The 12,592-nt window shown below is 42.1% G+C and overlaps 2 protein-coding genes across 2 annotated transcripts; both read left to right on the top strand.

The window, feature by feature from the left end:
• Nucleotides 1–132: 132 nt before the first annotated feature.
• Nucleotides 133–2,921, top strand: mgat1a (alpha-1,3-mannosyl-glycoprotein 2-beta-N-acetylglucosaminyltransferase a). Its single transcript, XM_023286195.3, has 3 exons — nt 133–347; nt 645–1,534; nt 1,697–2,921. Exons 2-3 carry the CDS (start codon nt 902–904, stop codon nt 2,393–2,395), a joined length of 1,332 nt encoding a protein of 443 aa, XP_023141963.1. The 5' UTR covers nt 133–347; nt 645–901; the 3' UTR covers nt 2,396–2,921.
• A 2,133-nt stretch (nt 2,922–5,054) lies between these two features.
• sh3bp5la (SH3-binding domain protein 5-like, a) lies at nt 5,055–12,056 on the top strand. Its single transcript, XM_023286204.3, has 6 exons — nt 5,055–5,719; nt 6,664–6,726; nt 7,410–7,538; nt 8,107–8,271; nt 9,627–9,800; nt 10,048–12,056. Exons 1-6 carry the CDS (start codon nt 5,486–5,488, stop codon nt 10,591–10,593), a joined length of 1,311 nt encoding a protein of 436 aa, XP_023141972.1. The 5' UTR covers nt 5,055–5,485; the 3' UTR covers nt 10,594–12,056.
• The last annotated feature ends 536 nt before the right edge of the window (nt 12,057–12,592 follow it).

Below are 12,592 nucleotides of genomic sequence, written 5' to 3'. Positions count from 1 at the left end.
AGATGTGCAGAGACATTTGCGGGGCTGCTGTGTTTAATTAGCTCCGCAGCGACGGAGAGCTGCACGTCAAAGTGTTGTGTAACTTGTCAAGGTGACAGTTAGGGCGGGACTTCCGAGTCTGCGCAGACCAGGAAGCTGTCGTGTTACTTCTCCTTCTCCTCCTCCTCCTCCTGAAGCCAAACCGGAGAAGAACGGCAGAAAACTCCACGGCGTTAAATTGATTTAACCTCCGGGAAAACTCGCCGGAGAGGAGCTCCACGGCGGCTCCGGATCTCCAAACGCCTCCAGCCGTCGGTTGACTCGTGGCGAGTGTCAGAGAAGACATGGGAGGAAGAAGTGGTGTCCGGGTAAGAGCTAATTTCAACACGCTACTCCTCAGAGCGACACTATGTACAGTGTGACGACGTAAATCAGCAGGACAGGACAGGAAACTTAGTGCTTATTGCTGGTTTTCAGTCAGATTTACGCGCAGTTTGGCTCCTGAGGCCGAGGCAGCCACAGGTGATAGGAAAAAATCGATCAGTTGGGTGAATCATCACTCGGGCAACTTCATACTGAACCCAAATGTGCATGAGTTCAACTGAAATGCAGCTTTTGCCTCTTATTTTCACATTTTTTTTGATGTGATGTTCTAATTATTTCAGATGAAAGACGATTTTAAAAGTTGAAGGTCTGCAAAGTTGGCTCAGGATGAGTCCTGCCCTTCATCATATGTCCACCGACACTCTGCTGTGTCTTTACAACTTTCTGCAGCGACACTCAGTCAGACCTCCAATCATGTGCTTGTGATGATACAGGACACCCTCTGCCCTTCCCGCGTCCCATTCCTGTTGTCTGAAACTGTGACACGTCTTTCCTCCTGAACCTCTCCTCCCCCTCCTGAACCTTCCCTATCTTTGCCATGCTCCGTAAAAGAGGCTCTCTCATTTTTTGTGGCACTTTCCTGTTTGTCACCTGGAACGCCATCCTGGTGCTCCTGTTGTGGGGCAGGCCGCAGCCGGGTCAGCCGGGGGAGGCAGGCCAGGAGCAGGGAGCACCGCTGGAAATCCCTTCCGACGACGTGGTGGGAGATGTGCTCCGGATGGCGGACACCTTCGAAGCAGAGCTGGAGAGGCAAAAAGAAATCCTCCTGCAGATCCAGAATCATCAATCGCTGTGGGAGCCGTCGAACGGAAACAAGGTGAAGGCGGTCGCCCCCGAGCAGCCCATCATTCCCATCCTGGTCATTGCCTGCAACAGGGTCACCGTGAGGCGCTGCGTGGACAAACTCCTGCAGCACCGACCTTCAGCAGAGCACTTCCCCATCATAGTGAGCCAGGACTGTGGGCACGCAGAGACGGCTGAGGTGATCCGCTCCTATGGAGATAAAGTCACTCATCTGAAACAGCCGGATTTATCAGACATTGCGGTGCGGCCAGAGCACAAGAAGTTTAAGGGTTACTACAAGATCTCCAGACACTACCGCTGGGCTCTCAACCAAGTGTTCAGAACGCTCTCTCATTCCTCTGTCGTGATTGTAGAGGATGACCTGGAGGTAAACATGTGTTCTCTGTTACTGCTTTTACAATAGGCCCATGGCTCCAATTAAATGTTCATGCAGCTGTATGTGATTAAAAAAAACAATGCATATGTCCTTAAAAAAACTTGATTTGACTTGTTGACTGGGGTAAACTGAATTCTTCTTCTCCCGCTCTAGGTGGCACCAGACTTCTTTGAATATTTCCGAGCCTTGCTGCCACTCCTGAAATCTGACCCCAGCCTGTGGTGTGTGTCGGCCTGGAACGACAATGGCAGGGATGGCTACGTGGATCCTGGCAAGGCTGACCTGCTTTACCGGACCGACTTCTTTCCAGGCCTCGGGTGGATGCTGGTCAGGGAGGTGTGGGATGAGCTGGAGCCCAAGTGGCCCGCTTCCTTCTGGGATGACTGGATGCGCCAGCCGGAGCAGCGCCGCGACCGTGCCTGTATCCGCCCGGAGGTCTCACGGACTTTGACTTTTGGCCGGCAGGGCGTGAGCCTGGGCCAGTTTTTCGACAAGTACCTGCGCTACATTAAACTGAACACCGAGTTTGTGCCTTTCACCAAGTTAGACCTGAGTTACTTGAAGGAGGAGACGTACAAACAGAATTTTGAGAAGGAAGTTTACAGTGCTCCCGTGGTGACATATGAAGCTGTGAAGCAGGGCCAGCTCACAGGACCTGGACCTTTCCGCCTTCAATACTCAAGTAAGGACAGTTTCAAAATGATGGCCAAAAACCTGGGTGTCATGGATGACTTGAAGTCTGGAGTCCCGAGGGCAGGTTACAGAGGAGTCGTCAGCTTCATCTCTAGAGGACGGAGGATCTACTTAGCCCCGCCTCCAGGATGGAGCAAGTATGACCCCACCTGGAGCTGAGAATCCAGATGGATATTCCAGACCAAAGACGAAAATGACTGACGATGCAGAATGGGCTGTCCCTCTCTGATGTAGCTGTTCTTGCCAATGATACTCAGGTCTTTTTCATTAATCCAAAATGTTTCTTACAGTGTAGGATGCAGCCTAAACCATTTGTTAGACAAATCTGCTGTAATTCACCAGAGATCTATTTTTTATATGATGCTAATTGTGCACATGAAATTCATTAATGCATTCAATGCAACTGCCTAGTTTGCCACTTTAAATTATTTGCAGTTCCTGGTAATCTGTGTGACCTGTTTACGTCTGGTACAAATGAGAAAACATAATCTGTGGTCTTCTAGTATTGGTGAGTGGTCATAACTGCAGCATATTCTGTCATTTGATTCTATGAAAATCACTTCTGCATTTTATGTCAGATAATTTAGTTTGATTCTGCACTGTAGTACTCTTTGCAGGTTTGTTACCTTGCAAACTGCTACACTTGTGTATTTGTATATTTTTGGAATAAAAAAAATAATCCACAGTTTTACTTGTGAAGCTTTATTCTGTTTGTATTATCTAGTGCATTACAGGGTCTTAACCTATCTATTTAAATTACACAGGTACAGTATTATACATAATTTTGTAGGGTTTTAATATTTAAACTTGATAAATTTGTAAAGATCATCTTATTTCTTTATTGAAAAGCACTTCAACATCTGTAGCTTCAAAAGTGCTGCAAAAGTAATAACTTGACTTGCAGCATTGTCACTTCATAATATCCGCTTGGGGATTTATGATAAACTAAAGTTCTCCAGCACAATTATTTGAAATTATACAGAGTTCCAAAGAACAAGGAACAAATAAACTTGTAATGAAAATAATGCCAAAGACCTATACAGTCTTTCCTACTGATGAATTCATCATTATATGTAAATATTTCACTCAGCATAAACAAGACAAATAGCTGAAACAGCAGAATAATATGTACTTTTCAATGTGAAATATGTCAAGACACAAAAAGAGAAGCAAAAATTTTAAAATGCTGTACAAATGAAACATTAAATATCTAGACAGATTATGCCAATGCTTTAAAGTATATAACAGAAATGAGTACACACAAATGCAATATCAGTGTAAAATGATTCAAAATTGTGTTATGGTAATTGCATTACATCTGAGTTGAACAGTGGGATATTTGCTTTTCAATAAAAAAAAAATTAAATACAGAACCAACAGTAGGAGCTCAAAGCAGCTACTGTCAGTACATATCATCACTGACATTCAAATCTTGAATTTTTTTCAATACTTCATATATCCCTTGTATGTGTTATTTTTGACTCGGCATTGAGAATACCAGTACTGCACAAACTTCTGGAGATATTTTCTGATATTTTGGCTGAACGTCTCTGTGCTGGAGGGTTTGTATTGCTCGACCTTTCTTTCTTGAATTTGTCTTGGGATTAATAAAGTATCTATCTATCTATCTATCTATCTATCTATCTATCTATCTATCTATCTATCTATCTATCTATCTATCTATCTATCTATCTATCTATCTATCTATCTATCTATCTATCTATCTATCTATCTATCTATCTATCTATCTATCTATCTATCTATCAAATACACTAAATGTGTTCTGTTAGGTTCCAGTCAGGCGACATTCTTGTCATAGGTCATAGTTTTCACCTTATGTTCTATGGAAACTTTTGTCTGATTTTGCCGGTATGCTTGGATTGCTACCATGCTGGGAAAGGAATGATGTTCTTCTGTCAAGCTTCTGCAGACTGGGAGTCTCCACATACATTCATGCTGCATCTATAAATGTAATTTCCCCAAACACATTTTGCACTCACAAAACCCCATATTATCACACTCCCACCTCCGTGCTTCACTGTCAGGACTATGCTTTCACTATGTTAATCCTGGTTTGATTCATGCTAAATGTCCTAGAGCTAATCTGAGCTCAACCATTTTATCTTGGTCTCACCTGACCAAAGAATGTGCTCTCAACGTCCATCAGGTGTTGTTTTGTTTTCTTTGAAAAAGTTTAACCTTGCAGTTTATTGCAGACCACTGCAGCTCTGATAAGTGGTACAATGGTTCCCTCTATACCTGCTGATTACTGCTGCAACTGTGTTTCACTGATTATTAATTGGTTGCTGATCTTCCTGTATCCTCTTCCATCTTTGTGAAGTCACACAGTCTGATTTTTCAATTCTTCTGAGAATTCCTTTCTATGTGGAACCATGATGCAGACATGCAGAAAGACAGCCCATAGAACCAACACTGAGAAAGCCCTGCTGATCACAGCTCATTTTATACATACGTTGATGCAGTTAGGCTGGGTGGAAATCACAAATGAACTCAGTTTAGTTTCAGTTATCAAAGTTGTATTTGCTTTTGTTGCATAGAGTTTCAACTTTGAAACATGTATTTTCAGCAATCTTTCTAAAGTATTTATTTGCGATTATTTATGAAAGGAAACACCCAACTTAGAAATAACGCTATTATTCAGAGGTGGTACAATTTCGAATCATCTGAGTGATTTTGCACAGTGTTCTTTTCTCTGCTGTCTGTTGGGACTGTACATATTCGCTTTGCTCGCCCGTCACGGTTTGTACGGTGGCCGTGTTGGCTCAAACGTTTCCAAGCGTCAAGCTCTCGTTTGTCTATTTACTTCATTTGTAATGATGATGATGTGAGGCCGAAACCGTTAGCTAGCTAGCCTAGCTAAAGTAATGAAGAACTGGTAGAACATGGAGGAAAACAGGAGTTTGTTGGGGGGTCAGAGTGTGATGTACCTCCTTTTAGTTTTCATCTCATGGCAGCTGTTTGTTCTTTAAAGCAGTCGTTAAATTCTCACTAACGGAGTTAGCCTGTTAGCACGCTAAGCTGCAGGCTAGGCTAGCTCCAGTGGGGTCGGGTTTCGGTGTGATTTAATATGGCTGATTGGAAACTCAACAACACTCGTCACCGCTGGAATTATTTTTTCATTCACCCCTACCTAATAATCCGTATCAACCTTCCCTCGTTGTAGGTCAAAAAGCTGCTGTTCAAGCAACCTTAGCTAAAGCTGCTGCTATCGAAACCGTGCGGCCTGGTATGGAGCCAGGGGACTTGCGTGAGAGCCCCGCCGGCTCTGGTGAGTCAGATGTGGGGGATTGGAGGGAGGGGATTCCTGGAGAAGATGAGGAGGTCAAAGCGGCCGAAAGTAATGGGACAGCAGCACAGACTGCCCTCAGGGACGCCTGCGAAGACGGCGAAAATGAGAAACAAAAAAGCGTTGGAGATCCATTACACAGCCCGTATGAAGAGGAGCTGGACCCCCGTATCCAGGTACGTTTTCTCTGTTAGTGCTCCTTTAAACTAGCTGGATGTATAAATTAGCCAGGTTTAATTACTGCTAACAACACATGGGTGGCTAATTCTAGATCACTTTCCCCTAACTGAAAGGCATACACAAAAAATGAGTAAATAAGTAGACATGTAGTATATTGGCTTTGTTGTTTTCGTTAGTTTCATAATACTGTAATCTGCAAATCCCATTGTCAGATCAAAAGTGATTATCTTGTCAGTTGACACAAAATTGCACCATTATATCATGAAGGCCATCTCCTTACAGCCCCAGTTTAATATTTATTGGCATTACAAAGATATATCAGCCCTGATGTTAATGCTAATATATGTAGGCCTGCAACTAACAATGTTTTGCATTGTTGATTATTTTCTCGATTAATTGTTTGAATAATAGAGAATAGTGTTCAACAGTGTCCAAGTCCAAGATGAAAAGGGACTTGTACACACCCTTAAGATATTCAGTTTACTATCATCAAGAAATCATAACACCAATTAAATGATTATCAGAATTGTTGTCAATTTGTGTAATACTTGGCCGCTTCAAATACATGCGATACAAACTAAGGCTATGCGAGTTATGCAAGAAAATGATTTTGCAATTTTTTTGACAGATATTTCAATAAAAAACACCAATTTTAGAAGGAATTGTGATGTTTGCATTTTTTCTACTGGAAAAAAAAGAATATGAAAATGTGTCTTTAGCTGTGGTCTGTACCAAACAAGCATGCTTCCTCCTATCAAGAGAATGCAGTTTATCTGATTTGGACATCTCTGCAGCTCCTGCACTTTGGACATTACACTTGTCCATATTGTGATTTCAGTAATATTTTGTTTAATTATTCATCCCTATCACAGACTGTGATTTTTTTTTTTTTTTTTTATAGCGTTGTTGGCAAATTTATTTCCTTGTCTTTTCCCTGCAGGAAGAGTTGGAGCACCTCAATGAGGCCAGTGCAGAAATCAACAGACTAGAACTGCAGTTGGATGTAAGTACAAATTACTGCTGAAGTGGTTAATTGAATCAATAACAGAGAGAAAATTAACTAATTCTGACAGTCACTTATTGACTTAACAAGTGATAATGGTGAGCATTGTCTGGTTCAGCCTCTGAAAGTTAGGAATTTGTCCATTTTCTCCTTTTTTTGTATTATTATAAACTAAATATCATTGCACTGAATTTTGTCAACTCTGGTTTGGAAAATTCTGTTGGCCGTTTTCCACTATTTTCAGAAATTTCCTAAACCACAAACAATTGATAATAATTATGGTATTATGAAAATAATAGTTGCTGCCCTTTTAAGGAGGCTTATTTTGTCTTCCCACACAGAAGAAATAAAATGCTTTGATGCTGACAAAACAAACTCATTATTAATGTGAAAAAAATATTTACTACCCCCTTGGAAATTTCTTGTGAGTCTGTCTGCTTCTAAATATTTTATTCGTGCATTCAGAAGGCGCTAATCAATATGATAATTGTGTTTTTTAATATGTGTAAAGCACAAAGGCTGGAAAAGACAGGAATTTTAAAATGGAAAATGCATTGGGTGCTGGTAGTTCGACTGTCAGTGAACTGATTGCTCACTTCCAGCTCTACTCCTGTGTGAAATCTAATAAGCTGTTCCGTCACAGGTAAATCTAATCTTGTCATTTTCATGCATTAACCATCCAGGATGCCAGATCAGGCTACCGGAAGATCCTCACTGAGTCTGCCAGGAAGCTTAATGCTCAGAGCTCTCAGCTGGGTAGCTGCATAGAAAAGGCAAGACCATATTATGAAGCCCGCCGCCTTGCAAAGGAGGTATGCACAAATAATGTCTCAAAGGTTTTACATGCGTTCGTGTGTGATATATTGTAGTTTTAAAGAAAAAGCTGAATGTATAGCCTGTATTGATTTGCTAAAATCACAGCAGTTATTACAAGAGTGAGATTCAGAAGTTCTGCTCAGAGCAAGAGAAAAAAAACAAGTAAATCAGAGCTCAAATAGTCATTTAGATTCATTGTAATCCCTGGTGTGAACTGCGTGTAGGCCTACACACAAACTGAAGAACACTTGCTAATTGTATTCATACAGGAGTCTAGTTATGTGAGATTCCCCTCACTGGAAATTATAAACTTTACAATATACACATTTAAGTTACCTATAAAATGGTAATTTAGAGGAAGTATATTGTTCAGTATGATTGCCTTACTTGTTCCCACATTTATTGGCCTCATGGACTTCATTTCATAACTCAGATCAAAAACTATGATATTCACATACAGTTTGACAGAGATGTGGTTGTAATCAAAGCGAACAGAACAAGGGACTCGTGTCTTCCTCTTCTTCCACCTCTGTAGTCTGTAAAAGGTCCTTTTGCTCCCTGTAGGCACAGCAGGAGACCCAGAAGGCAGCTCTGAGCTATGAGAGGGCAGTTTCCATGCACACCGCAGCCAGGGAGATGGTCTATGTGGCAGAGCAGGGCCTGATGGCTGACGGCAAGAACACCCTGGATCCTACCTGGCAGGAGATGCTCAACCACGCCACCGCCAAGGTAACAGAAAGGAGGCACAAGATACATGGCCGAACAGTTAGACTGCATACAGGCAGCTTTCTGTTTAGCTTGCTCATGTTATTCACTCATCTCTTCCGCGACCTCACCACTGCTGAGTGTGTGGAAAATAAGTGTGTGGATACTGATTTTTGGCAGCCAAGGAGACGATCATCAACAGGCTGTTGCTGGGTTACAATTGGCAGGCTCAACCAAAAACAAGCTAGACAGCTGGTGAACTTTGGTTCCTTCTCAGCTGTAACAGGTAGCCTGAGTGTGTGGTGCAGGCGCTGTTTTCTATACCTTCAAAAGTCAAAGAATGTGTAAGTAAATGTAGAACACCAATACAGAGAGAGGAGAGAAAGGGCTGCGTAGGTGATATTACACTACATCAAAACCATATTTACTTATGGCACTGATAAAGAAACAAACATCAAGGTAGAGCTCTTAAATGTAAGAAATGTAGAACTGAGGTTAACAATCAGAGTTCTGTTGCCTGGACCATGTGCCCCAGATACATGGTGGTTTATCTCATAAGAGCCAATGCATTGATTACAGTGAGGTGAAATGTCCCAGGAACATACAAAGGACAAGAAATGATAGTGTGTCTAAAACATGGTGGATGGTGACATAAGATTAAAACAAAAATAAGAAAAGAAGCTTAACACTACAACTGCTGACTGTATCATTCAACAACACAGTGTTGTTTCATGCAATGCTAGTTGTTCCTTTACGCTACGTACATGACAATATGGTAATAAAATAAATATTTTTTTTGTTTACCACTTCTCTTTGCAAGGTTACAAAGTGCTTGAGCAAGTTTAATGATTGATTTAGATGAGTGACCCATATTGAAGCTTAGCTTATCATTTACGATGCAGCTTTATCACACACTTGTAGATAAAAGGCACCACCGTAGCAACATCAAATATTTCTAGAAATGCACAGAATAGATGACTGGGGGTAAATTTTACCCACAGGTGCTTAAATGTAGGTGTCTCATTTTTGAAATCTGGCAATACAGAGTGCAACATAACATACTTTCTTGGAAAACAGTGGGGGATTTGAACATTTTATTAAAGGAAAGTTACAATAAAAAAACAGTTGTAAGTAGACTACAGCTCTTGGTAATTCTTGTGTTAATTAGTGCGTTTTTTAAAACATTTTGACAAGAATTACATGAAGGAGTAATCTTGTTGACTTATTAGTTCAGGAAAGAAGTTACTCAGCGTTGTTTTTTTTTTTTTTTAACAGAAATAATATTTGTGCCATTAGAGCCCCATGCCTTTTATTTTTTTGTCTGAACGCATTGCTGTGTGTGTATATTGACACCCTGTTCGTGTGTACTTGTCTTGTAGGTGAATGAAGCCGAGGAGGAGCGACTCCGCAGTGAGAGGGAGCACATGCGTGTCACACATGCCTGTCAGGAGGCCGAGGCTCGGGTTCAGATGCTGCAAAAGTCCCTCAAAAGAGTCATCGTCAAGTCCAAACCTTATTTTGAGCTCAAGGCCCAGTTCAACCACATACTGGAGGTAATGCAGATACAAATATCCCAGCAGCTGAATGCAAACGCTAAGTGCAGTGCAGTTTTACCCTTCTTACAAGAAAACTTTGGCTCTGTTTGTGTTGTTCATTTGTAATTATGCTGCTGAATTGGCAAAACACTGTAATGTATTCTGTGTCTGATGGATTAGTAGAGGTCAGTGGGAGGTTATTTGCCTCTTTTGACATTAAATCAATGTTGAAATTGATGATGAAAGTTGCTGTGTGTGACTCCAGGAGCACAAGGCCAAAGTGCTGCAGCTGGAACAGCACGTAGCCAAAGTGAAGACCCGCTATTCGATTGCCCTGCGAAACTTGGAGCAAATCAGCGAGCAAATCCATGCTCAGAGGGGGAGAGACCAGGGCAAGGGAGGACGCCCCACCGTCTGCGGCGGGCGGAGCCCCCCCATCGGAGCTGAGTCCGACAGCAAAGTTCAGGAAGAAGGTGGAGCCTGCGGCGGTGGCGCGATGGGGAAAAATCAAGTTGATTCAGCCATCGACCTAGTGGAGAGATATAAGGAGAAGGAAAATGAAAAGGAGAGGGAGCGAGCTGGGTCGGATTCCCTCTCAGTCTTCAGCCTGCAGACCATCGCTTCCGACCTGGAGAAATATGACTCCATCGAGCACCTCGGGGACCTCAGCGATGTGGGGAGCGTAACTGGGGACGAAGGGGAGAAAGAGAGGGGGGGAGTGATGAACAAAAGAGACAAGCTGACGGAAACAACTGCCAAAGAGCGCCAGCAGCAGTTCTACAAGCAGCACCACCGCAGTTTCAGCCTGTGAGGCGCTCATACATGCAGCTGCTGTAAACAATGCAAAAGTAAAACGGGAGTGAACGTCCCTAACACAAAGGTACCAACCAAAGTATAACACAGTGAATTAGCTGCAGTGATACAGCTGTAGGTGTATCAAACTTAGTGTAAATAAGCACACGTACTTTGACTGACATTAGCATAACGCTCAACACAGTTAGCATCGCAGCCTAGTTAGAACACTACAGGCGTCTACAGAGCTTACATTCCTTCAGGACAAGTATTCTGTATATTCACTCCCTCTGAGGGATTCTGGGTAGGATTTGCTCCTGGAGCATGAAGGAGCAGCGGAGAAGATGAAAAGCCCCCTTTGAACAGGCATGTTTAGAAAGGCATCGTTGTTTCACTGTCACAGGCTAATCACTGAACTAATTGGGTGAGACTGGTGAAAAACATCTCCCCCCACCACCACTGTTGCCCCTCCAGGCGTGTCGAGTCTTATCAGCGATTACTTCAAGGTAGAGGGTCGCAGGGCTGCTGCGTGCACCCTGAGATAGCAGGGAAAAATGACAAAAACGTTTCTCTGTCAGTGCAGAGTGAAAGCATGTCTGAATCCCGACTTCATGTATTACTTTCCTCTTACATGCTGCACGTTTTATTTCGGCACGAGAGAATGCGTTTTTTGAAAATTCCTGAAAGACTGTTTCCACTGCCGACAGCATGCACTCCGACTAAAACAGACACTTGTGACGTCTTCAGGGCTATAAGCTGAAAGAAATACTGACACAGTTGAAGCTAAGGAAATGAAGCTCAGCCACTTTTTGTTTTTTATGTTGCAACGCTGAAGCCTTTTCAAAATTTGTTTACATTTGAATAAGTGGGTGCATTTCCTCATTTGTTTGCCTTTTTTTTTTTAAAAGAAAGAAAAGCCCTTGTAATTTGAAATGTGCCTTGCCACAGAACAAGTAAATTTAGCTCGAGTAGTAGCTTGATGTAAGCGCCGTTTAGTTTATTTACAGAACAAGTGAGTGCCCTTTTATGATTTTTACAAGATTTTAATCATCTGACTCACCCTGGCACCGTTTCAGACTTGAAGAGTTCTGATTTGTGTATTGTTTTTTTCCTATGATATTGTACTTTGATTGTCAAAGTGTAAGCTGCAAAACAGTGAAGTCAAAAAATATGACTTGTAAATGTATGTAATTATTACAAAAAGCTGGAAAATATTGATGTGTACAGTTAAGATGTGTGTTGCCGATTTGAGTACTTGACAATTTATTTTGTTGTACAGATGTTCTGGATCTCCGCGGGTTTATTTAAAGCATCATCACTGTCACAGTTTATGTGAAACACCCTGTCACCTCCACTGCTGTCTTCACAGTCAGTCCTCACCCTTTGAATGGCATTTATGAATCAGTTAGTGTCATTCACTGTTTACTATTTATGCATTGTCATGTCTATAATCAATAAAAAAACTGATTCTTGCCTCCTGTAGTTCACCTGTTTTCACATTTGGTGTCGTTTTATGTGGAATGAATGTGAATTTGTATTGCAGAGGGAGAGGTTATGTCTTCCCTGCCTTCTTTCAATTATTCAGCACATGTATAAATATGAATAGATGGAAGAACACAAGAGCAGAAGAAGAGGAGGCGAAGGCGTTTGATTTAATAGATGACCAGTGTTGTAGAAATGCCTGATTGTTGCTTCGTTGCCTTAAGCTCCAAAGAGCCTTAGAAACAGGCTTAACAATGTAGTCTGTGTTAATACCACAGCGCCATGTCTGCACCTCCACTTGTGTTCCTCTCGTCGCTTTCTGTTGGGACTAAATCCGCAAGCTTATCATAAACCCAAATCCGCTTCTTAAGATTCATTATGATATGTTGCTGTTGTGGGCCCGGACCTTGTTTCATCTTGTATGGAAAGAGGAAGGGAAAGAAAGAAAGGAGGAGGGGGTGAAAAATCCGATAAATGCGTGTGAGAGGGACTGTTACGCACGGTGCGTCTCCATCATGACGTCGTGAATTAGCTCA

Source organism: Amphiprion ocellaris, chromosome 9 (genome assembly GCF_022539595.1).
Source record: "Amphiprion ocellaris isolate individual 3 ecotype Okinawa chromosome 9, ASM2253959v1, whole genome shotgun sequence".
Classification (NCBI taxonomy): domain Eukaryota; kingdom Metazoa; phylum Chordata; class Actinopteri; family Pomacentridae; genus Amphiprion; species Amphiprion ocellaris.
This window is presented reverse-complemented; position numbering and strand designations above follow the sequence as displayed.

Coding starts and splice junctions, on each gene's coding strand:
- mgat1a (XM_023286195.3), top strand. CDS start 902: ATGCTCCGTAAAAGAGGCTCTCTCATTTTTTGTGGCACTTTCCTGTTT. Junction 1,535..1,696: donor TTGTAGAGGATGACCTGGAG/GTAAACATGTGT, acceptor CTCCCGCTCTAG/GTGGCACCAGACTTCTTTGA.
- sh3bp5la (XM_023286204.3), top strand. CDS start 5,486: ATGGAGCCAGGGGACTTGCGTGAGAGCCCCGCCGGCTCTGGTGAGTCA. Junction 5,720..6,663: donor AGCTGGACCCCCGTATCCAG/GTACGTTTTCTC, acceptor TTTTCCCTGCAG/GAAGAGTTGGAGCACCTCAA. Junction 7,539..8,106: donor CCCGCCGCCTTGCAAAGGAG/GTATGCACAAAT, acceptor TGCTCCCTGTAG/GCACAGCAGGAGACCCAGAA.